The sequence below is a fragment of the Phytophthora ramorum genome (assembly GCF_020800215.1).
Source record: "Phytophthora ramorum isolate Pr-102 chromosome Unknown Phyram_PR-102_s0001, whole genome shotgun sequence".
NCBI classification, from domain to species: Eukaryota; Oomycota; class Peronosporomycetes; order Peronosporales; family Peronosporaceae; genus Phytophthora; species Phytophthora ramorum.
In genome coordinates, this window is record NW_027150647.1 from 997789 (window position 1) to 1022221 (window position 24433).

Below are 24433 nucleotides of genomic sequence, written 5' to 3' on the forward strand. Positions count from 1 at the left end.
GGGGTTGCAGCGCCTTCCTTTTTTCCCGCTGCTTGGCTCGTCCGTCGCCACTTGAATCTCAAATCCGCCAAGTGCAACGCGTTACAGCCACAGGCGCCTGACGCTGACGAGCTCCTGCCGACCTATCCCCATGGTCATTCATGATCTCGCGCTGCAATTCGCAACTTGCTCATGTGGCCGCACTCTCGGCACGAAAACCCTAATTCCAACACCAGCAAGGGGCCGACAATGGCCGACCAGTGCAGCACGAGTCCCAGCAGCGGAGACGACACGCCCATTGCCCCCACAATCAGCTCCATGTGGCTCAACTGGAAGAACCCGCACGCCGTCTTGGACCTGTGCAACGAGTCGGAGAGCGGCTCGGCGCTCGAGATGCGGCGCCAGAAGAACCGCGAGTCCATGCGCCGCTCGCGGCAGCGGCAACGCGACCAGCTGCAGCTGCTGCGCGACGCCGTGAACGACTTGGAGCAGCAGTACGACTCACTGCGACTCCGCTCCGACTCGTCCGAGAGCGACCGCAGCAACAGCGACAAATACGCCAAAGCCGTGGAGCTGTCCAAGCAGCTCGGGGCTGAGAACTTGTACCTCAAGGCGTCCATCCAGTACCAGGCCTCGTGGAAGCTCGAGCTGCGGCGCGTCATGGAGACGACCGTGACGCTCGACGAGTTTACGGCGTCCGCGTCGGCGCCGCCCTCGCCCTTCCCCTTCACGCTGCAGTTCCTGAACGCACAGGAGGCCGAGTCCGTCTTCGGGTTCCACCCCATCACGGAGCGGGACGTCAAGGACCTGATCCTGCAGAACTCGCGCACCACCCAGCGCGTGCAGCACCAACTGCAAGACGACGAGGACGTGCACCGGTCCGAGCTCTTCGGCTGGGACTTGTGGCGCCGGGTACGCGGCAGTGACATGGAGTTCGTCTTCACCAAGAAGTTCCCGTCGCTGTCCGTGGCCGAGGTCATGCACAAGGCCTGGGTGAACGAGATGCGCCTCGAAGGCGCGCAGATGGTCAAATACGACGTCCAGCGGCTGGAAATGCTGCAGGAGGTCCACTCGAACGCCTACGTCATGGGCCGCGAGGTCTGCTCGCCCGACGAGAAACCGGTGTTCCGCACGACGCTGCTACGGTACCGGATGGAGACGACCGCGGACATCGGAGACCTGAGCGCCGCCGGGTTCGTCATTGGCACGCAGAGTCTCAACCCGAGCGACAACTCGGGCGCCAAGCTGCTGCCGGAGCGCGCGGGCATCGACCCGTCGGCGCGGCTGCTGTGGGCGGATCTGGCCCACTCGATCGAGATGCTGCAGGTCTCGGACCGCGCCACGGGCGAGCACAAGTACGTGCAGGTGCGGTGGTCCGGCCGGAACAACTACGGCTCGACCTTCGACGCGCACCGCAACGCCGCGGACATGGTGACGACGCTCATGCGCTGGGAGCTCGGCACGATCGCGCCGGCCATCCAGCTCATCCCCAACTCGGACTCGGACGAGTCGGAGGGGTAATTTATCGGCGGTTAGCTGTAGCGAGTAGTTTTGCGTAATGAGCCCAGGTGCCGTCTAAAGAGCAGCTTTTCTTCAACCACCGCGTTTTGCGGTCGACTGGTGTGTGGCTCTGCTTGACAGGGCCGAAGCCACCTTCGTAATCACCGGAACCGCTCTTTCGTGCAGTTGAGACCCAAAGGCAAACACAACCAAAGCAGTGCAGGCGGCGAGCTGCGGAGGCGGCTCCATGGCCATTTTCCCAGGAGAATGGCCAGTCATTGTCGACACCTTGGAGGAATCGCCGAGTTCAAGTGGGAACGGCATCAATCAAGTGGCCCAAGCAGCGCAACGACAACTCTCTGCAAAGACGAAGCGGCTTGTCGAAAACTGAAGCTGCGGTTCCCATGATCAAGATGATTATGGATGGCCTTCCCCATCGCCGCTTGACAATTTGGTCGTCGGTAGACCATTCCCACTGGCCACCAGAGGGTGAGCGTTAGTCGCCAGAAATCTTTCCTGGGCAGTCCTTCGAGACAAAGTCCATTTCTCTAGACAAAGACGCACTATCAATAGACAGCCAGCTTTAGCCAGCATGAAGCGCGAGGACGTGACGACTCCCACGCCGTCGATCGACTGGCAGTCGGACGCCGACGCGCTGCTCGAGTCCATCGACGACGTCACGTGGGACGAGTTGCGAGGCCTGTCGCCGCCTCAGACGCCCGTGGAGGTTATTCGAGGCGCCAGTCCAATCCAGAGCCCAGCCGGTCACGTCCTCACGCTGCGGTCGAGCACCGGCAGCAGGATTGGCGGAGACGAACAGGAGCCATTGACAAGTCTCATGGACGGCATGGACGCGTTCGGGGCCATGCCCATGATGGACACGCCCTTGAGCTGGTCTCGGCTCGGCTCGGCTCAGGTCTTGGACTGCGGCGAAGCGCCCCATGTCAGCGCCATGGAGAGACGCCGCCAGAAGAACCGAGACTGCATGCGCCGCGCGAGGCAGAAGCAGAGAGACGAGATGGATAACATGAAGCTCACGGTCGCGAGACTCGAGAAGCAATACGCAGAGTTGAGCTTCCAGTCGCAGCATTCAGATAGCAGAGCTCTTGTCGGCGTGGCGTCCGGGTACGCAGAGGCGGTGGAGGTGACGAGAAGACTGGGAGCAGAGAACTTGTACCTCAAGGCGGAGATTCAGCAGCAAGCGGCGTGGAAGCTCAACTTGTCCCGCGTCTTGCAGTCTTGCCACGAGATGGAGGGCCCTCGATGGGCACAGCAGTTCCAACAGCCTTCGTTAGGTGGCGAGGCGGTGCTTCGGATGCGACTGGATGAACGCGACCAGTTTGAAGCGGCCGACGAGTTCGGCTTCCACCCGCTCTCCGACTTGGGGCTGACCCAAGTGATTCTGGACAACCACCGCACCATCTCGCGCGTGCAGAGCCAATTGCTGATCCCGTCGTCCTCCGATTCCGATTTCGGAGCGCGTACCCGACGGATGCAGACGTTCGGCTGGGAGATGGTGCAGCGCGTGCATGGCAACATCATGGAGAGCGTCTTCACGAAAAGGTTTTACGGCCTGAACGTGGCCGAGTTAATGCAGAAGACGTGGGCGAACGACATGCGACTGGGCGAGTTCAAGAAGGTGAAAGGCGAAACCAGTCGCTTGGAAGTGCTGCAGCAAGTGAACCCGAACGCGTACGTGCTGTGTCGAGACGTCATGTCTCCTACCGAGGACATCTCGACGTTCCGGTCCGTGTTCGTGCGATTTCTCATCGAGACGAGCAAGAGGATCCCGGCTTCGAGAGCTGCATCGGCGCCTACCGGTATCGATGCGAGCGCTCCCTCAACGCCGCCGCAATACGCCGATTCGGACTCGGACTGTGAAGAGCTGATGCTCGAAGCTACAGGCTACGTCCTGGGCACGCAGAGTATTGACACCGATTACTCACGAAATCCTCGGCCCGAAGACATCCGAAACAAGGTGGCGTGGGCTCACTTGTCGCTCTCGATCGAGTTTTTGAACGTGGTGAACCCTGCCACGGGTGAAGAATACCAGCAATTGCGCTGGAGCGCGCGTACAGATTACTGCGGCCCGCAGCACGCGCAACGCAACGCTAGCGACATGATGCAAGGGTTGCTGCGATGGGAGCTGCTGGTCATCGCGCCAGCTCTAAACCTCTTTTCGCTGTCGCTGGAGTGACCGCCTCCTCGTTATTTATTATGCTGGACTATACGATAGTGTTCAAAGGAGGCATGCCAATAGACTTTTGCTACTGCAAGAATTGATTCTTACTGCTGAAGACGAACGTTGTTTTTCTGAAAATTGAAAATTTACCAAGAAAAACACGAAACGAAAGCCGATTAGCTTGTCGGAGAATCCCCTCACAGACTTGCGATCACCAGCTGATAGCGGTTCGCTCGACGGCGGGCTCGGAGCTTTTCAACAATTGTTTGCCAATGAGCACTGCAAGACGCTGAAACCCCCGCTCGATCACGAGGTACGAGGCAGTCGATAGGGCGTACACCAACACCAGTCGTGCAGTGAACTGATCGATGCGCGGGAGCTCCAGAAGCCAAGGCGAGAAGTTCACAAAAGGGTGGAGTAAGTACATGGAGAAGCTGATCTTCCCCGTGTAGCAGAGTACATTCCACTCCAAAGCACGGGCAATACTCGACGGGAGCAATGCCTCTATCACAATCACAGCCGACAGCGGGAGGCTGATGGAAGGTGTGGTCGGATGCCAGCTTGGAAATAGGTAGCCGACAAACGATTCTGCAAAAACTCCGCGAGATATCACGCTCACGATGTAGGCTAGCATGACCCACTCAAAAGAACGAACTGCAGCGAGGTGCCGCATCTCCGGTTCGAACGGCCTCTTCTTCATCCATCGGCTCAGCTTCGAGTAAACCACAGCAGCAAGAGACCCTGCCACGAATACGGACAGCTGAGGGCGAAAAGCGTCGTGCTTCGTCCGCATGGTATGCCCGCCGTCGTAGTACACCCAAACATATAGCAGAGCTACAACTAGCCACTTCAACTTGCCTAATAGGCAGACCCCAACGAGGAATACTGGGATGATAAAGTAGTACGAGATCTCAAGTGGCAGCGTCCAGAAGAGGTAGTAGCGCTTCTTGAACGCCAACACGTCCCAAAGACTCCACTGCTTGATGTCGTATTTTTCGAGATTGTAGTAGCGGTTGCGAGTGGCTTCTGGCATGAGCGTCAGCGCGAGCGCCACACATGCAAACAGCGGGTACACTCTCAACATTCGCTTTACGAAGTAGTCGACAAGCGTAACTAGCCATCGACGAGGACTCTCGTTGCGGCTGATCGCTTGGTAGACCTTGGGCTCGTTGAGCATCGTCAGAAGAAACGCCGACAGCACGAAGAAGGCATCGACGCTACTCGGCGCGAGTGTTGACTCTGGCAGGTACCCAGCGTGATGGTGAACGACCAACAAACAGGCCAAGCCCCGCAAACCATTCAGAAATTTCAGCTTGACAGGTTCCTTCTTGCGATGGTACTTTCCATCCTGTAGTTGCGTTTTAGCGCCGTCAGGATTCTCGTTGCCTCCGTCGACCGCAATGAGAATGACATCGCTGGGAAGCTGGCAGTCTGGCGCGAGTTCGTCAGTAGTGGCTACAGGACGATACATGCCGCAGTCTTCCTGGCTACCAGACAATTTGAAAGCAAGTGAGTGAATGCCATTCTCGGGAGCTGGTAAGCTTGCAGTTGCGAAACGATCCTCATCTCTAGGACACAAGAAACAACTGAAGCTATCCAGAGAAGCAGTTTCCTCACTACGCTTTTCGCGCACAAGTGGTTTCAAGAATACCTCCAGCGCCTCTTCGGAAGGCCTCGCTTCTCGGACGAAGTCCCCTCAGCGTGGGGCCGGGAATGGGAGATGGGGTGTTCCTGTGCGCCGGGCACGGACGCGGCGCCGTGCCTGGTGTCTGCCACCAAGACCGATATCAACATCGCCGCAGCATGTGGGGCCTGGTGACCTCCATGTGTGTCCAAGACCCACACCAAGACGCAACGGACCTGGCGACCCCTTAGCGCCCAAGAAGATTTCATAGCCACGGAGCACCAAGGACCTGGCAACCCTCGGAGCTCTCAAGACAAGCAGCTACCACGGCGCGTTGACATGGTGAACCACCGCGCCTCCGCAACTCAAACACTAAAGCACGGAGGACCTGGTGACCCCCACGTGTTCAAGACCTCACACACCAAGACGCCTCAGGCCTGGTGAGCCCCTCGCGTTTCAGTTCAAGCACCAAGCACAGAGGAGATGGGACCCCTCTATACTCACGATTTCCCCTCCCCAGAGTGCAACACAGCAGTCCATATACGAACCTGAAGGCCCGCTTATTGACAGCAGAAGGACCTCAGCAAAGCCCAAATAATAGCGGAAACGGCACCCCACGGCGTTTAAGAGCTGGTAACTCTTCACGTGAAGACCCGATACCGACGAAGGGACCACAGCTGTGCCCGAGAGGGTTAACTCTTCCTAGCGGATACCGACACCTCAGAATGCAAGAGCCGGGAATACTCAACTTGGCGTGACGACCCACATCGACCGAACATGACCTCAGAGAGGATCCCCTGTAGCGGGTATGGTACACCCACCACATGCAAGCCTGAAGGAAAAGACCGAAGTGAACATCTTCGAGCAAGACAGGGCAGATCTTTAAGACTGCCTGAAGGCATCTACAGGAAATAGCATAAGCATCAAATAGATAGCCGCTTAACACTCAGAAGCAGTTTCCCAGGATAGGCTCAGCACCTTCACCACGAGCTCATTTTAGTTTTCTGAAGGCACACCACAGCGAGAAGATGAACTTGAGTCCAGTACAGCAAGTCAACTCGAGCGCAGAAGTATTTATTTTACGTAAACTGAAGACATACAATGATTGATTTCCATAGTACTCACATTGGCATTCCATACTGGCCCCCAGCCTGAGCAACCTTCCTGCAAATGCAAAATATCAACACAATATCCAGTCCTCCTTACCAGTTACGTGTAACTATGCAAATGTCCAAAAAAGTTAGAAAACTTTCCAAGGACTGGCTCACTATCAATAGCGAGTGCGCCAGACAAGCGTCACTCGATCCTCGATCCCGTATCCGCTAGCCGCATCTTGAAAGAGCCCAAGGTAAAGCTGCGGATAAGCGCCACAAGATTCCGTATGAGGCGCGAGCCAAAGCCTCCGGCAGGGTTAGACGGCGCCTCAGCCTCGGACGACTGGCGTTCTGGAGCTGCCGATGTTCTTGACAGCTTTGACGACGTTATGTGGGACGAGTTGCGTGCCCTCTCGCCGTCCCAGTTTGAAGCTCCGTTCGAGTCGCGCGTGACGCCCAATGACGCTGTTCGTGGAGCTATCCAGAGTCCAAGCCTTCAAGTTAATCTCCTGCATTCGGGTACTGTCACCCCTGTACGCGGTGAAGACCACGAGTCCTCTACGCCTCTCGCTGGAGGGGGCGGCAGCTTTGGTTTCAGCCTCAATACCGCTCAGATGAACGCCGTGTGGGCTGCTACTCAACCTGGAGCTGCTATCGCGAATTTCGAGCAAAAAGTGTCGGCGTCCACTTGGCCAGTTTCGCCAACGCAGAGCTTGTGCGGCACTTCTGCGTCGGATACGTCGCCGTCTAATGCCGCCGATGTACGTCGACAGAAGAACCGCGAAGGGATGCGGAGAGCGCGACAAAAGCAGCGAAAAGAACTCGACAACATGCGGATAACCGCCGCGAGACTGGAGCAGCAGTACACGGAGCTCAGTCTGCAGTCGTCCAGCTCCGAACGAGTCACTTGTGTCATTGCAGCTCCCCAGACAATGACGTCCGACTACACCCAAGCAGTGGAGTTGTGCAAGCGGCTTGGAGCGGAGAATTTGTACCTCAAGGCCGAGCTCCAGCAGCAAGCGGCGTGGAGGCTGAATCTGACCCGCATCATGCAGTCTCGTCTAGAAGTGAACGGTCCTCGATGGGCGCAGCAGTTCCAGCAGCCAGCGCTCGGCGGAGAAGAAGTTCTGCGGATGCAACTGGACAAAATGGACGCGTTTGAGGCTGCGGAGGAGTTTGGCTTCCACGCACTCAGTGACCTCGACCTGACCCACGTGATACTAACCAACAGACGCACTATCGCTCGAGTGCAGAGCCAATTGTTGATCCCGTCGTCCTCCGATTCCGATTTCGGAGCGCGTACCCGCCGGATGCAGACGTTCGGCTGGGAGATGGTGCAGCGCGTGCATGGCGACATCATGGAGTGCGTCTTCACGAAAAGGTTTTACGGTCTGAACGTGGCCGAGTTGATGCAGAAGACGTGGGCGAACGACATGCGACTGGGCGAATACAAGAAAGTCAAAGGCGAAACCAGTCGCCTCCAAGTGCTGCAGCAAGTGAATCCGAACGCGTTCGTCGTGGCTCGAGACGTCATGTCTCCTACCGAGGACATCTCGACGTTCCGGTCCGTGTATGTGCGTTTCCTCATCGAGACGAGCAAGAGGATCCCGGCTTCGAGAGCTGCATCGGCGCCTACCGGTATCGATGCGAGCGCTCCCTCAACGCCGCCGCAATACGCCGATTCGGACTCGGACTGTGAAGAGCTGATGCTTGAAGCTACAGGCTACGTCCTGGGGACGCAGAGTATTGACACCGATTACTCAAGAAATCCTCGGCCCGAAGACATCCGAAACAAGGTGGCGTGGGCTCACATCGCGCTCTCGATCGAGTTTCTGAACGTGGTGAACCCCGCCACGGGTGAGCAGTACCAGGAGCTGCGCTGGAGCGGACGGACAGACTATTGCGGCCCGCAGCACGCGCAACGCAACGCTAGCGACATGATGCAAGGGTTGCTGCGATGGGAACTGCTGGTCATTTCGCCAGCGGTGAACCTCGTGGCGGTAGAGTGAGCGGGGGTATTTTTAACAGTTAAGTTGCGTGTGCACGTTGTAAGTTGCGGCTTTCTGCGGTGGTTTCCGACCAGGTCAACTGACGTTGCAGAGCGGTCAGCTCTGTGGGTCCTTCAGCGCTCCAACTTCAGTTTCCGCCGTTTCGTGACAAAGATATTTGGCCCCGCCGTCAACTTGCGCGCGATGACCTGATCCTCTCCAGGTAACACACTGTCGGAGAAGTACACATTGTTATTAGACCGAGAGCCGGATGGGCCAACCTGTCGCCGCTTGCTTGGTGTATATGTCCGGTGCTTGCACTTGGTTGAAGTGAACCAGCGGCCTGGGCACCGGTTTCAATACTCGAGCCGCAACCCGCCACTCTCCAGGGAAGCACTTTGTACTGCGCGACTATCGACGACGATATGCAAAGCTTCAACACGGCTGGTTTTGGTGTGGGTGCAACCTGTCCATCCTGATGTTTATCCTGTGCAGGCCGCGGTAGCGAAACGGCCTCGTCTTTCCGGCACACTAATACCGCCCAACGTATGTGATTACCTGGCCTGAAACGGCCAAAACCGGGTATTTCGCCTGTATACTCAACCCAAGTCTCAACTTCTTTTAGTAGCCGGTGGCCTTTTTGCCAAGTGAGCAGCAGTCTCACTTGGCAACCTGCGCGCAACCAAATAGGACGATAACGCACGCGATTCCCAGGCCCGAAATGATGCACGAGCAGGCCGACTGGCGCTCCGGCGCGACCGCCATCCTGGACAGCTACGAGGACGCCGTGTGGGAGGAGCTACGCGACCTGCAGGACGCCCCGCGGGACCAGCAGGACGCCATCAGCGGCGCCAGCCCCGTGAAAAGCCCCGACGGCTACGTGCGCAGTCTGGACGCGAGTCCCATTAGTGGAGAGGAGGGACCTCTCGCGGAGATAAGGCTTGGGTCTCAGCTGGAGGCAGTCTGGGCCGCTGGCATCGCCACCCAGCCGTCGAGAAAAGCCAAGGCGACATCAACTGCACCTAGAGCCTTGACGTGGGCCAGTGTGGCCCCCGAACACATGCTGGACTGTGCACAACTGCCCAATGCGGGGGCCATGCAGCTACGCAGACAAAAGAACCGCGACTGTATGCGCCGTGCACGACAGCGACAGAGAGAGGAGCTCAAGGACATGAAAATCACCGTGTCGCGCCTGGAAAAGCAATACGCGGATATGTGTCTACAAGCGTCCACAACGACAGATAACGCGGCGATGACACAATCGACCATCTTGTCTACAAATTACACACAGGCCGTGGAGCTGGTTAAGCGACTCGGAGCCGAGAATTTGTACCTCAAGGCCGAGATCCAGCAGCAATCGACGTGGAAACTGCATTTGTACAGGATACTGGAGAGTCGCCCTGAGATGGACGGGCCCAGGTGGGCGCAGCAGTTTCAGCAGCCTGCTCTGGGTGGGGCGGAAGCTCTTCGCATGCAGCTGGACCGCCTGGACGACTATGAGGCGGCGCAGGTCTTTGGCTTTCACCCACTCACGGAACTGGACCTCACGCGGGTCATTCTCGACAATAACCGAGCCATGGGCCGCGTGCAGAACCGGCTGCTGCTCCCGTCCAGCCTGGATGGGGCAGGACGCACACGCACGAGGAGGATGCAGACCTTCGGCTGGGACATTGTGCAGCGCGTGGAAGGCAGCGTCATGGAGTGCGTCTTCACCAAGAAGTTTACAGGACTGAACGTTGCGGAGCTCATGCAGAAGACGTGGGCCAACGATATGCGGCTCGACCGTTTCAAGAAAGTCAAATGTGAGACGAGCCGCCTCGAGGTGCTGCAACAGATTAATCCGAACGCGTACGTGCTTGGTCGTGACGTGATCTCACCCACAGACGACATCTCGACGTTCCGCTCCGTGTTCGTGCGCTTCCTCATCGAGACGAGCAGGAAAATCCCCACGTCGTCCGAGTCCATGGCCACGCCCACGTACGTGGACGCGAGTTCGCCTTCCACGCCGCCGCTGTCGCCGAGTTCCGACTCGGAGTGCGACGAGCCCATGCTCGAAGCCACGGGCTACGTTCTAGGCACGCAGAGTGTGGATATCGATGGCTCTCACCTGCAGGACGAGTCGGACTGCAATTTGGCGTGGGCACATTTGTCGCTATCTATTGAGTTTCTGAACGTGGTGAACCCCGTCACAGGCGAAGAGTACCAGCAGTTGCGCTGGACGGGCCGCACCGACTACCGCGGAGAGGAGCACGCGCACCGAAATGCCGCCGACACGTTGCAAGGAATGCTCCGGTGGGAGCTGCTGACGATCGCGCCGGCGGTGAACCTCGTGTCCCTCTCGCTGGAGTAAATGGGCTCGTTGTTACGGGTTTGTGCGTTGAGCAAATGAAGAAAACTGTATTATTTCGTGCTCGAGTGAACATTTGATGCCTCATTTCAGTAGCAGGCAAGTTGAAGTGGGGCAATCACTGATGCGTGGAGGACAACCTCAAGTTCATTCCGACGTCAACTTTATCGCGATTTTGACTAAACCTTGCATGGGCAGATCTTCCGGACAGGCCGAAACATCACTGATGAGTGAGGCCCCCACATTTGTGCAAGCGAATGCTTTTAACCTAAGGTCGCCGTCAATTCGGTCATCATCGTACTTAAGACGAGATCCGCAAAAGTCTTTTGCGATCTTCTGGCAGATGCAAATGACGCGGAAAATCGCTGCAGTTCGCGACAGTGGAGAGCGCTCGCCTCTGCTCAATGGCAAGCAGCCCGAAACCTACGTGTCAATTGCCGACAGCTGCAAAGAATTTGCACCTGGAAAAGAGCCGAAACTCACCGAGGAGCTGCAAACGTTGCTGTCCCTCGTCTACCCCGTTGTGAGTCCAACCTTAAGACAAAAATCTTTTGCGCAAATACTGATTTTTGTTCTTGTTGCAAAGGTGTTGACCACAGGATTGGAGTTTGTTCCTGGTTTCACCTGCATCATCTTGGCGGGACATATCGACTCGCCCCACACGCAACAATACGTGGACGCCGCCACTTTATCCACCATGGTATTTCACAGTTTGCGCAACAGATACAGTTTGCATTGCAACTAATTTGCGCCACCTCATTTCTGTCGCAGTTCATGAACATTACAGCTTTCTCCGTAGGCTCGGGCCTCTCCTCGGCCCTAGACACCTTGTGTTCGCAGGCGTACGGCGCTCGTCGGTTCGACAAGATCGGCGTCTACTTCCAAGCCGGATTTCTCGTCGTGGCAACGTGCTTCGTGCCGATTTTCCTGCTCAATTGGTATTCGGGCGAGTTTCTGCTTCTTGCAGGGCAGGACCCGGAGGTGTCGAGGCTGGCGCAAACCTTTTCGCGCTGGGCGATCTTGGGAGTTCCTTTTGTGTTTTTGTACAAACTTTTTCGGAAAGTGTTGCAAGCGCAAAATATCTTGAAGCCACTCGTAGCTTTTGCAGCAGTGGGGGCTATTGTAAACGCGGTCTCTGGTTACCTGTTGACGTTCCATACAAATATGGGGTTCGAGGGGATTGCGCTGTCGAGATCCTTAGGAAATATGGTGCTGCCGTTCATGTTGGTCCCGTACTTTTACTACCAGCCGCAAAAGTTAGCGCAATGGTGGCAAGGGTGGAATTTGCGCGAAGCAATTGCACACGTGAAGCTGTTTTTGCGCCTTGGTATCCCTGGTGCAATTTTGATGACGTTAGAATGGTGGGCTTTCGAAATGCTGACGTTGATGGCTGGGGTGCTACCGAACGCCGTCGTGGCTGTCAGTGCGCATGCAGTGCAAGTGAACGTAAACAACATGATGTACATGGTTTTCTGGGGGTTGGCAGTCGCTGCGAACATTCGCATTGGCAACTATCTTGGTGCAAATTCTCCGAAACAGGCGAAACTTGCGTGCAAAGTTGCGCAAATGCTCACACTGCTAATTTCGCTGACTTTCGCGGCGATGATGTTTTTGTTGCGCCAAAGCATTCCGGGTCTATTTCTCGTTGATAAAGAGAGCATTGAGCGATCCGCCAGTCTGTTGGCGGTCTGGGCGCCGTTTGAGATCATTGACGGGCAAAATACCGTGCTGCAAGGCGTTTTCCGAGGTTTAGGCAAGCAGAAAGTGGCCGCTAGTGTGAGTGGCATGGCCTACTACGCGTGTGGAATTCCGATGGCTGCGCTGTTCGGCTTCCATTTTGCACTGGGCGTTGAGGGATTATGGCTGGGTTTTGGCTTCGGAGTCTCCGTTTCGGTCGCTTTGCTCGTGTGGATGCTGCTGGGGAACTGGTCATGGGACGAACTCGCGAAGGAGGCGCAAACGCGCACGGCCAGGTGAATTTCTGCTAGACCCTACACTTGTCGATTTAATTTACTGCGTTTCTTTCAAATACAAGAGTGTGCTACTGGATTATTAGCCTCAGAGCAAGTCTTCGGTGGTGGTGAACACATTTTAGGTTCAAGCTTACAAGTGGCCGTCACGATATGCTCAACTGGTACGTTGGTGGGACTCCTGTCGCGTCAGTCAGTGCTCAAAACGTGAATAACTTGGCATATACAACGGTTTCAACCAAGCGCAGTCTACTGGCGCTTGCGCTCACTCCGGTCGTCTCGTTGGTGGCTGTCTTCATGGTGTACGCGACCTTCTTGCCGACACGGTGCCGTTTCGGCAGCTTGAGCCCCATTCCAGATATTTGATGGCAAAACATCGTACTGCAGGATATTATCCGTGGCCCAGGCAACAAGAGCGTGCCTGCCGTGTACGGCGGGGGCCGAATCTGTGTCGACATCGAGCAGCTCAGGTCGTTTAAAAGCTGGCAGAAGACACGCGGCTAAGCGAGAAAATACAGTGAACCCGAGCGTCGGGACTGGCTGCACTAAAATCGTGAACGCGGCTCGGTGGGGGACCACTAAAAGTCAACGCGCGTTTGGCGGCCAGCTCTCTTTGAACCTTACAATTGTCGAAACTGCGTCGCTGTACCTTGTTTCGGTTCGGATCACAGACGATTTCCCAAAACAAAAGCTGGGCCAGCCAGGTCTGAGCACGTACGTTGCGATCAACAAGCTGATTATCCCCATGCAGGATCCTTTCCCGCATCGTGATCACCGGTAAGGCGCTTTCTCGTTCTGATTGTCGAGCGTCGCAACCACAAGATGAAGTTTACAGACGACACTGTCTCCAACCGAAGATAAAGTTTGGGATCAGCTCGGCTGTAAACGACGAGCCTCGATCGAGTCCGTGGACAATGTCCTAATGCGAGAAGTACGCTCGAACGGCCCGCCACAGTGCTTTTGCCGAAGCTTTCCCTTCCCTGACATCCATCCATCTGCAAAGGTCTATTAAATGGCAACTCTTCTCGCACCACTTCAATTCTGCTCTCAAGCGACCCACGTTCCAAGACCGTACAAGAAATCAGCAATGCGTCTGCACTACTTTTTGCTGCTAGTTACTGTGGCCTTCCTGTCAAGTGTCGATGCTGCCTCAGCGACTACCTCATCGAAATTCCTCCTTGGCGACCAAGTTGACTCTGTTGGCGAGAGGCTGTTGAGAACGGAGACTGCGGTAGACAAGGACGACAGTAGCGAAGAGAGAGGATTCGTGCTTCCCGGCTTTGCCCAGAACGTCGCAAAGCTAGCCAAGTCGCGTGTTCAGAACGTTCAGGCCAGGGTGAAGCAGTTTCGTGTGGAAAGCAAGTTCCGCTCGCTAGAGCTTCACACGAAGAGCCCTTTGTCCAGCCCGGAGTTGAAGAAATGGGCCGACTCCGTGGCCAAGCTGTACAAGAATGACCCCGAGAAGACTGCGAACTCAATGCTGACAACTTTGACGAAGTACTACGACGAAAATACGGTGACGAGGTGGGTCCAGGCGGCGAAGGGTTCGCTACAAGTGGGAACGTATGCTCGCAACCTGCAGGCGTTGCAGTTTACCAAATGGATGGACGAGGGACTAGACGTGGCTGGTCTCCAGAAAAAGTTGATAACGACTGCTACAAGCACTGGAGTCAAGCGAGACGGCCTGATTGAGGAGGCGTTCGGTGCTTTCATTAAAAAGCATAAACCGACGTCTGCCGCGCTTAGATAAGGGACTTTGATACGCTGGTAACTTTTAGGCTTGGCAACGCTACGTTGCCGACAAAATAAGGCGATACGAATCAATTCACTACTACGTAGTACATTTGAATCATTGTGTTGCTGTATCAAAATGCACTAACTTTTGCGGCTGGTAGTAAAAGTACGGGACCAACATGAACGGGAGTACCATATTTCCTAAGGATCTCGACAGCGCAATCCCCTCGAACCCCATATTTGTATGGAACGTCAACAGGTAACCAGAGACCGCGTTTACGATAGCCCCCACTGCTGCAAAAGCTACGAGTGGCTTCAAGATATTTTGCGCTTGCAACACTTTCCGAAAAAGTTTGTACAAAAACACAAAAGGAACTCCCAAGATCGCCCAGCGCGAAAAGGTTTGCGCCAGCCTCGACACCTCCGGGTCCTGCCCTGCAAGAAGCAGAAACTCGCCCGAATACCAATTGAGCAGGAAAATCGGCACGAAGCACGTTGCCACGACGAGAAATCCGGCTTGGAAGTAGACGCCGATCTTGTCGAACCGACGAGCGCCGTACGCCTGCGAACACAAGGTGTCTTCGCGTGCGGGATACCGACCGCTGCGTCGTTTATCTTCTATTTCGCATGGGACGTTGATTATGAGTCTTTATTTCAGTCGCATTGCTGCTCTGGGGCTCCAGTCATGCGACCAACTCGCAAAAGAGGCGCAAAAGCGCACGGTAAAGTGAATTCGTGATCGATCCTCATCTTCTCGAATGAATTCAGTGCATTTCTTTCAAATACTATTGCGTGGATTAGTAGATATCTCTGGACAAATTTCTACATCCACAAAATACTACACAATACAGCAACTATAATATAGTTGCGTATTAGAATGTACATATTGACGTACCTGTGGTTGGAGATAGTGCCATGATAATCAGGCAACATCGGGCCAGACACCCACCAAAAGCAGCTCACTTAAAGACTCTGTATTGGCAAAGCAGACGGAACCTGGCGACGGTAATGGTCCTAACATGGACCCACCACCGCAGAGAACACAATAAGATGGCCGACTGGTTGGCCAACCAGGCCATGGACACGAAGCGGAGTTGACAAACCACAATAGAAGCGGGTCGAGCACATCCAGCCCAATGGACACGAGTCAATGAACTGGCGGACGGAGACGTCGGCCGTTGGCATTTGGATTATGGTGCAGCACACCAGACAAGGGGTGTCAGTGCTGTTCCTTAAGGGACGGTCAGGGGAATCGATCTGCCAACAGCAGAGCGGTGCCCAGAAGCTGACGGCTGATCGACAGCCGGCAGAACTGACATAGGAGGTCGTTAGTGATAGAGCTAAATGACATCAATGTACCCCACTGAGAAACGAAACGTATTGACGTAGCGCGCGGGGTTTTGATTGCTTTGTTGTTTTGGGTAATATTACGCTTCCACCCGTGCTTCTAGCGACGATCGGAACATTTGAGCCTGGTCGAGATTTGAATAAAACTGTAGCGTGCTTAACATTGATGCGAATGTAACTTACTAAGGTGTCACTACTGCCGCATTGCGTTTAATGAAGCCAGCGAACGCCTGCACAATCAACTTATCTCGGTGGTTGTCACTCTTAGTAGCAGTCGTTATCAACTTTTTCTGGAGACCAGCCACGTCTAGTCCCTCGTCCATCCATTTGGTAAACTGCAACGCCTGCAGGTTGTGAGCATACGTTCCCACTTGTAGCGAACCCTTCGCCGCCTGGACCCACCTCGTCACCGTATTTTCGTCGTAGTACTTCGTCAAAGTTGTCAGCATTGAGTTCGCAGTCTTCTCGGGGTCATTCTTGTACAGCTTGGCCACGGAGTCGGCCCATTTCTTCAACTCCGGGCTGGACAAAGGGCTCTTCGTGTGAAGCTCTAGCGAGCGGAACTTGCTTTCCACACGAAACTGCTTCACCCTGGCCTGAACGTTCTGAACACGCGACTTGGCTAGCTTTGCGACGTTCTGGGCAAAGCCGGGAAGCACGAATCCTCTCTCTTCGCTACTGTCGTCCTTGTCTACCGCAGTCTCCGTTCTCAACAGCCTCTCGCCAACAGAGTCAACTTGGTCGCCAGGGAGGAATTTCGATGAGGTAGTCGCTGAGGCAGCATCGACACTTGACAGGAAGGCCACAGTAACTAGCAGCAAAAAGTAGTACAGACGCATTGCTGGTTTCTTACACGGTCTTGGAACGTGGGTCGCTTGAGAGCAGATTGCAAAGTGAGTGTAGCTGAGGGCTCACCGAAGTTGGAGCGTACCAAGGTGACACATCGGTTAGGATAAACGCAGCTTAATTATCATTGAGAGCTGCTGAACAGGCTTCGTCAACACGAACGACGGCTCGAACGTCCGGATGACTGTGTCGTTATCTGTCGCGACCGCAGCAGTTTGGTGAACTTTTCGAGCAGAGCAACCATGCATTATGTACAGGAGGAGGGATACCTGCAGAAGAAGGTTGGATGCGAGGAGTACGCTTCAAATTACCCGCTACAGTGCACTGTACATGTAGAGATTATCCATGGAATCGATCAAGACTCGTCGTTTTCAGCCGATCTGATCCCAAAGTTTATCTTCGTTTGGACGATAGTGTTCACATTGTGGTCGTGCGTGCCCTTCAACAACCACTAAAAGGTGTTATCAATGATGACAAGGCGGCAAAGGCTTCTGCGTGGGGGATAACGCAACGTGCGGCTTCGAGGTACGTATGTCCCCGCCAAATCTGCAAAGGTTGGATCAATAAAGACTGCGAGGTTGCAAGATTCGCACAGGTGCCATATAAATGCAAAAGTACTAAGTTACTCTGAATTTATTGCTTGCACGTGCAGCAAGCTTCCCGCATCGCGATATTTTCCCTCCACGTTGCATCTGCCTGAGTACATCCCATCCCGACCAGTCTCAAATCCCATGCACATCTGTACTAACTGTGCGAGGTGAATTGCTGCTTGCAGTTGCACATTTGCCGGGGACATCTGTACATGGGGCTGACCCAGGTTTGTTTGCAAGATTCTCCATGTGCATGGACAATTATATCATACGTAAGGCAAACTAACACAGGTTGGTGATCGTAAAGTTCTTTTAGTTCTCCGCGTCTCAAAACGCCATTTTATTCAACAACTTGTAGCCATCTTTGCCACTTTCACTGTGCTTTTTCGCCTAGCTGTACGCATTTGAGCGTCACTGGCGACACAAGTTTCTCTGCAGCAGCGATGCCGACACAAACATGTTCGAATACGAAGCCCACCCACAACCCTTCGATGCCCGACGCAATTTGGAACTCTTTGTCTGTCATCGTCATTGTACACATCAGCGATACGACCAGAGTCAACGCAAGTACCATTTTATGGACAAGATGCGCTTGCTTGGGGTCATTGGCATCAAAGAAGTTGCCGACAAGGATGTTGGCGGCAACTGCTGAGCCCGCGAACATGGTGAATAAACTCGACTTCTGCTGTGCTTCGATAAGAAGCATATTATTCGTCTTCAGCGCATGAAATTAGGATATACTTCGAAGTACGAATCAATTCTGAGGTTGTGTTGCTGTACCAAACTGTTTGCCCCTCAGAACACAATCAACGGATGCTCGCGACCCCATAAAGTGGCAAATGTGTACAGCACTATTGCCTCAGCGAAAGCAGTCCTTTTATTCAAGATCCTCCACTCGGAATCTTCGCCGCTAAAGTCCATTTTTTTATTCTGTTTTCATGGCTCGGAGCGCAAACCATCAACGCGCGCCAAGAAACCACGACAAACCAAAGTGGTTATTCTCAATGGAGACAGGTCTCTATCAGGTATTTGACAGCGTAAAACAGAGCTCACAGACCACTACAAACGGCATCGCCAGCAACATCCACCGCGAAAAACTCTGCGCTAACCTCGATACCACTGCGTCCTGCCCCACGAGCACCATGAGCCACCTCCAGGTACCAGTTGAGCAGGGAAATGGGCCCAAACACAACCAACACACCGGCTTGGACGTAGCCGCCGATTTTATCATAATGGCCAGCGCCATACGCTTGAGAACACAACGTGTCCAGCACCGACGAGAGCCCAAATCATGCAGAATAGTTGGTCACGTTCATAATCTACAACACAAGTCAATACACCACCATGCAACGTTCGTAGATAGGTAACTACCTACCATTGTCAATTGTTGCGTGCTTGGTGGATCCATGTGACTCGCTAGGATAATGCACGTGAGCCCTGGTGGGAATTCAAGCGCCGCCTTCCCCAACTGTGAAATATTTGAATTGAGTTAGTACTTTAGTGCATCCAAGCCACGCGCTCAATGAATTTGTCGGTGGCAAATAAATGTTGGAGCATCGATTCTAAGGCCCATTGGTGGTTAGCTACGTATCTGTGGAGGGCCCATGGAGTTGTGCTGTAACGTTACCAGTAGTACTTTGTAGTTGCAACGCTACTGTAGTTCGAGTGAGCTTGTATTTGTGCGATCGCGCCGGTCATAAAGTCTATCTACAGCGTGATCACTGGAATGAGTACGTTCATTCGGCCGTTCTCTTCTGTGCGTCGTCGGCAAGCTCCGCCCACGTCCAGCGCTCGAAGAGCATGTAGAACTGCAGTGACGCAGCCACGAAGATGCCGAAGCCGAAGCCCAGCCACAGACCCTCAACGCCCAAGACGACGTAGAAGCCCAGTACTCCCGCAACAGGAATGCCAAAAACGTAGTACGCCACGGCATTCACCGTCGCAGCCACTTTCTGCTTGCCTGCGCCACGGAAGATGCCCTGCACCACCGCATTCAGGCCATCCAGCACTTCCAAGGGAGCCCAAATTGCCAGTACGCTAGCTGCGCGCGCGATACCTTGGGCGTCATTGAGGAAGAGGCTGGGAATCACCCCACGCAGCGTGTACAGCATGACGGAAAATGTCGACGAGATGACCAGCGTCAGCAGCAGCGCGACGGTGCACGCCAGCTTGGCCTGCTTGGGTGCGTTGGCGCCGAGACAGTTGCCAACGCGGATGTTGGCGGCCACTGCGAGACCCGCAAAGACCATGTAAATGATGTTGTTGATGTTGACGAGCACCGCATGAGCGCTGACCGCCACGACCGCGTTCGGGAGCACCCCCGCCATCAACGTAAGCAGCTCGAAAGCCCACCATTCCATAGTCATCATCATACACCCCGGCACGCCTAGAACCAGAAACAACCCGACGTGCTCGAACGCCTCCTTCATGTTCCATCCGCGCCACCACTGGCTGAGGTGGTGTGGGTGGTAGTAGAAGTACGGGACCAGTAGCAACGGCAACACCATATTGCCCAGAGATCTCGAGAGTGCGACGCCTTCAAAGCCCATGGACGTGTGGTACGTCAAAAAGTAGCCCGACACAATGTTCACGACGTTGCCGAGAGCCGCAATCGCCACGAGCGGCTTCATAATATTTTGAGCTTGCAAGACCTTGCGCACCAGCTCGTACAGGAACACAAACGGCACTCCAGGCAGCGTCCAACGAGAGAAGATCTGTGCCAGCCTGGACACCTCCGGGTCTTGCCCCATGTACAGCAAGAAGCTCTCCGAGTACCAGTTCAAGAGGAAAACCGGTCCAAGACAAGCGCCGACAATCTGCAAACCCGCCTGGAAGTAGAGACCGATCTTGCCAAACCGCTTGGCACCGTACGCCTGGGAACATAGCGTGTCCAGCGCCGACGTGAGTCCAAAACCGATGGAGTACGCTGTAATGTTCATGAACTGCAGCAAAACACAGCAACTACATGAGTCACCTTTTTCAAACAAGATAACCTCCGTAACATCTGCAGCAAACCATTGTGGAGAGTGTGGCAGCGTCCACATATTGCTGCGTGTGCGGAGACTTGATGTGTCCCGCCAGGATAATACACGTGAAACCTGGCAAAAACTCGAGCGCCGACGTCACAACCTGCAAGTACCATGAAAGTCTCCGTTAGGCTATATTGTACCCTTATCATGTACATACCAAGTAAACGTACCACGGGGTACACGAGTTTGAGTAGCGTCTTGAGCTCTTCGACGACGTGGGGTTCTACTTCGTCAGGTAGTCCGAGACTACCAGCGATACCCACGACCGTATCGGGCTTTTGCTTGCGGTCCAAAAGAGGCGTCCCCTCTCCACCATATTTCGCATAGGTAGGGCTCCGAGGCTCGATCGCCATAGTAGAGTCCAATCGATCGAGGCGTGAAGCTGTACCGGAATGCCAAAGTGACAATGCGAGCGGTCCAGTCAGTGTAGTGTCGTTACGTCGACGGTTGAATGCAAAAACAACACAAGAGTGAAGGTAAGTTCGCACTTAGTAGATCAGAAATCGCTGGCCCATTTTCGGGCTTGCTGCAGCCAGGAAACCCACGGCAGGATGCGGCGCAGACACGATTCACCACAGAACCACCCGCCACTCGGAAATGAGGTACAGTATTGTAACTTACTAGTACATGTACTCGGTAAGGGGGACAACCAGGACAAAGATTGGAGGTCATCATGACCCACCGGGTAAAGAGAGAGAGAGTATTATTTCGGTCTTATTTTACCAGCAAACAACACTGGTGGTGAACGTTGTACAGTAAGGACCAGCATGTGGAACAAGCGCACGATGATGCAAACCAATTGAGTACGATTATCAAGGGCCGTGAAGCGAGAGCTTGCCTCTATCTGCTCAAACTATTATACCTTTTTGCTGCTTAACGAACGTATGGAACGCTTTGACAATTTGCTCATCTCGCCGCGCAAGCAAGGGATTCCGTGCCTGTCCAGTAGAAGCTTTCTTCAGCATTGCCCGAATGCCAAGTGCATCTTTTCCTCCGGCGAGCCACTTTGTAAACTGCGCCTCCTGCAGCTTCGTAGCGAGGTTTCCCACACTCGGAGCGACCTTAGCTGATTCGATCCACCTCGCCAGATCGGCTGGCTTGTAGAATTTGGTTAACGTAGATAACATAGCCGCCGAAGCCGTCTCGGAATTCCCGTGCATGTTGAGTGCATTCTGAGCCCATTTTCTCAGATTAGCATCACCGAAGAGATACGAGTTCTTCTTATCAAGCTGAATTCCTTTGAAGACGCGGTCCAGTTTGGCCTGAATTCGGGCAATTTCGTCACTCGACATAGCCAGCTTTGCGATCTTCTCGGTAGCGCTGGAGGGCAGTGTAATCCCCCTCTCTTCGTCTTCTTCTTCATTTTCTCCTTCTTCTTCTTCTTCCTCGTCCTCGTCCGCCGTGGTCTCAGCTCTCAAGAGTCTCTTGGAAACGATGTTGTGTTGTTCAACAAAGAGTGAGCGAGCTGCAGCCGGGGAGCTGAGCGTAGACGTTTTCGACGACGTGATCGCCAAGGAAGCATCGATAGTCGACAATAGCGCCGCACTAGCTAACAGCAGGACGTAGTGCAGCCTCATGGCTCAACTTGTACTTGATCTTGCCTCTTGAGAGTGAATTGCGAAGTGAGAGAGGTTGATTATCTCCTCCGTGGACGACGGTGCGCGCTGGCCTCAACTTAACGAATTGCACACCATCGCCCACGCAAGGCATACGGTTGCCTCAGGGATCCCAAACAGGATGGGGTACCAGGTATTACTACTGTGCTGCTTCGGGAGTAGTTGGCCTTATAAACCGCAACAAATTCAAATTCAAAACCAGGTACATGTATTACTACTGCATACAAGTCTCATACAAAACCTTAGTCGCTGAGCCCAGCAGTGCTTGGCAAGCACATCCGAGGATACACATCAGGATTTGACATTGCTTCGCTGCGTTCCTCAAAGGCATTCGCAACGCCCCTACGAACGAAACAGTTGCAAACTTGGGGCGTGGCATTGCTCGGTTTGCTGGGAAACTCGGCGCTGGACTCGGGTTTGCTCCTATTATTCTAGCTATTAAAATACGGCTCATTGCATTGCTAACACCTACCCCTTGCGATACTGTATATGTCATATTACTTATGTATAAAAGAGAGCTGTCGGGATGATAAAAGAGGGAGAGCTGTCGGGAACAAGCATGATTGTATCTTGGCTCTACAAGAGAACGCGCACTGAAAGCAGATGCACTTGAACAGACCTCAAGTAGATCTTTGGAATCAGCTTCGCTACCTATCCATGAATCTTACCACCACTACCTTAAAACCTACAGAGTTCCCCGGCAAAGGAAGAACTGCGTGCAGCAATTTACCTCGCACAGATAGTACGGATTTGCAGAAGATTTGCTCTAGCTGCCGCGATGCTGTACTAATCGAAGTTACATTTAGGTTTGTAGATTGCAAATTTGCAAATGAACGGCTCAGAATCAACATTATTTATTGCAGTGGAAAACTGAGTACACGGCTCCATCTTCCATTCTTCAAAAGCCACCATGCGTTCGCAACTCAGGTACCGCAACCAATCCACGAAGCAGAAAGAGATGTTGTGCAAGATGACCGGCAAGCAGCGAGCGAGCCATCTGCTCTGCTATTAGTCGTGTAGTTCGGAATAATTCAGTGTATTTGGCTCTTGATGAACTCTGTGCTAATCTTGAGCTCCACCGGATAAGTTGATTCTACACAGACAAATTGAATACTACCTCCGGTCCGAAAATAACGTGCATTTACTATTATATGACGCACACATATTGTTAAAGGATTTTTATTGGTCAAAACTAGATCATAATGTGTGCAGTCAATTTGTATTGTGGTTTTCATCCATTCTGGCAAACTTGAGGTCTCCTAACCCGAGATAGGGGGTCTAAAATAGAGATAATCTCCGACATAGCAATCGACTTAGTCCGAAATGTAGCAAGGGGGTAGTTTTTTTCTTCTGTTACTGCATCCCTGTTACCGTATAATACTTCCCCGATGCAGCGAGTGCAGCCGCTCGCAGGATTCGGCCTCTTGGAACAGCAGCCGTTCTTTCAGCACATGCGGAAGACGAGGTCGTGTTGTGGGTCTGAGCGCTACGGGACGATGGTGTATCAGTATCAGCTTTCATACCACAGACTAGGATGCTAGAAGTAGTGGACGCGCCTAAGATTCCGCGGTCTATCCTGTCAGCAGAATACAACCCTAGACTATCTACTTACGTCACCCAAGCACAGCCTAAATCGAACATTCAGCAGGTCGTTACCCACCCAGTGTACCATTATCTGACAACACAAATGCGCACACAAGCATGTACCAACGCGTACAGACGCGTGTGTACGCGTTGGTGTTGACGGTGAAATGGTGCGGTTGCGTTTTTGCCTGTTAGTTCTCGGTCAGTTACAGAGCACTCACCGAGAACTAACCGCAGCTGTCAGAGTGACATTGCGGGAGGTGCTGCCGCAGTTTTCGATGGTAGGATAGCTCTCATTTTCAATTCAACCACACTGCCACCACCACCACCACCAACCACAACAAGGTACGCCGTCTCATTTATTGGAACCCTGTTTCCAGGATGTTTTCATGTTTGTATGCACTCAATCTTAATAAAACTTCGGTCACAAAAGGATCGACGCATGACCACGTTAGATTGCTACCCTGAATACAGACACCCAATGCTTCTAGTACATAATTTATTGATGTTAACTTTCATGTTGCCGTACTATAGATACCAGCATCAACTCGAGCACGCATCGTTTTTCAAACCCAGGAACGCTTGCCGAATTCGTTTTCGATGTGCGGACTATACTCAGTCAATACTGCACTCCAGCAACTAGACTTCCTGACAGCTCAACGGATGAAGGTCGTTGTTGTTTGTCGCTCGGTAAATGTAGAAGTGAGTGTATTGATCGTCTGGTTTCGCTACTCGTTGTAGTTCTACTAGAGCTCTCTCTTTAAAGTCGTCCGTTGCCCAACCGCTTGGGCTCGTGTTCGCATCGGTTGCAAAACTCCTGATCAGTGCAGCTGTTGCTGGGCAAAACCCCTGCAATGGCTACACGCTGTAGCTTCAGCTACAACACTTCCCCCTCTAGAACAGTTGTCCCTAGAAAGTTAAGTGCGGCCTTCCATTGAGTCGCTGTCAGGAACTCCCAGGCGTCCCTAGTTGATGTGGAGTGCCTTTTTAAGTGCCTTCACGG

The 24433-nt window shown here is 53.7% G+C and overlaps 10 protein-coding genes across 10 annotated transcripts; 6 read left to right on the top strand and 4 right to left on the bottom strand.

Moving 5' to 3' along the window:
• Positions 1-228: 228 nt before the first annotated feature.
• On the top strand, positions 229-1500 carry KRP23_149 (uncharacterized protein; the record flags this gene model as incomplete). The annotated part of the gene is made up of 1 exon (XM_067884359.1): positions 229-1500. One exon carries the CDS (start codon positions 229-231, stop codon positions 1498-1500), a length of 1272 nt encoding a protein of 423 aa, XP_067750704.1.
• Positions 1501-2071: 571 nt separating this feature from the next.
• On the top strand, positions 2072-3676 carry KRP23_150 (uncharacterized protein; the record flags this gene model as incomplete). The annotated part of the gene is made up of 1 exon (XM_067884475.1): positions 2072-3676. The coding sequence occupies one exon, from the start codon at positions 2072-2074 to the stop codon at positions 3674-3676; it is 1605 nt and encodes a 534-aa protein (XP_067750705.1).
• A 196-nt stretch (positions 3677-3872) lies between these two features.
• Positions 3873-5132, bottom strand: KRP23_151 (uncharacterized protein; the record flags this gene model as incomplete). The annotated part of the gene is made up of 1 exon (XM_067884586.1): positions 3873-5132. One exon carries the CDS (start codon positions 5130-5132, stop codon positions 3873-3875), a length of 1260 nt encoding a protein of 419 aa, XP_067750706.1.
• Positions 5133-6666: 1534 nt separating this feature from the next.
• KRP23_152 (uncharacterized protein) lies at positions 6667-8388 on the top strand (the record flags this gene model as incomplete). Its single annotated transcript, XM_067884699.1, has 1 exon — positions 6667-8388. The coding sequence occupies one exon, from the start codon at positions 6667-6669 to the stop codon at positions 8386-8388; it is 1722 nt and encodes a 573-aa protein (XP_067750707.1).
• Positions 8389-9088: 700 nt separating this feature from the next.
• Positions 9089-10717, top strand: KRP23_153 (uncharacterized protein; the record flags this gene model as incomplete). The annotated part of the gene is made up of 1 exon (XM_067884812.1): positions 9089-10717. One exon carries the CDS (start codon positions 9089-9091, stop codon positions 10715-10717), a length of 1629 nt encoding a protein of 542 aa, XP_067750708.1.
• Positions 10718-11057: 340 nt separating this feature from the next.
• KRP23_154 (uncharacterized protein) lies at positions 11058-12691 on the top strand (the record flags this gene model as incomplete). Its single annotated transcript, XM_067884924.1, has 4 exons — positions 11058-11237; positions 11301-11414; positions 11486-11509; positions 12476-12691. 4 exons carry the CDS (start codon positions 11058-11060, stop codon positions 12689-12691), a joined length of 534 nt encoding a protein of 177 aa, XP_067750709.1.
• Positions 12692-13696: 1005 nt separating this feature from the next.
• Positions 13697-14434, top strand: KRP23_155 (RxLR effector protein; the record flags this gene model as incomplete). The annotated part of the gene is made up of 1 exon (XM_067895945.1): positions 13697-14434. One exon carries the CDS (start codon positions 13697-13699, stop codon positions 14432-14434), a length of 738 nt encoding a protein of 245 aa, XP_067750710.1.
• A 1513-nt stretch (positions 14435-15947) lies between these two features.
• Positions 15948-16604, bottom strand: KRP23_156 (RxLR effector protein; the record flags this gene model as incomplete). Its single annotated transcript, XM_067895951.1, has 1 exon — positions 15948-16604. The coding sequence occupies one exon, from the start codon at positions 16602-16604 to the stop codon at positions 15948-15950; it is 657 nt and encodes a 218-aa protein (XP_067750711.1).
• Positions 16605-18937: 2333 nt separating this feature from the next.
• KRP23_157 (Multidrug and toxin extrusion protein 2) lies at positions 18938-19450 on the bottom strand (the record flags this gene model as incomplete). Its single annotated transcript, XM_067885038.1, has 1 exon — positions 18938-19450. The coding sequence occupies one exon, from the start codon at positions 19448-19450 to the stop codon at positions 18938-18940; it is 513 nt and encodes a 170-aa protein (XP_067750712.1).
• A 1628-nt stretch (positions 19451-21078) lies between these two features.
• Positions 21079-21807, bottom strand: KRP23_158 (RxLR effector protein PSR2; the record flags this gene model as incomplete). The annotated part of the gene is made up of 1 exon (XM_067895961.1): positions 21079-21807. The coding sequence occupies one exon, from the start codon at positions 21805-21807 to the stop codon at positions 21079-21081; it is 729 nt and encodes a 242-aa protein (XP_067750713.1).
• Between the last annotated feature and the right edge of the window lie 2626 nt (positions 21808-24433).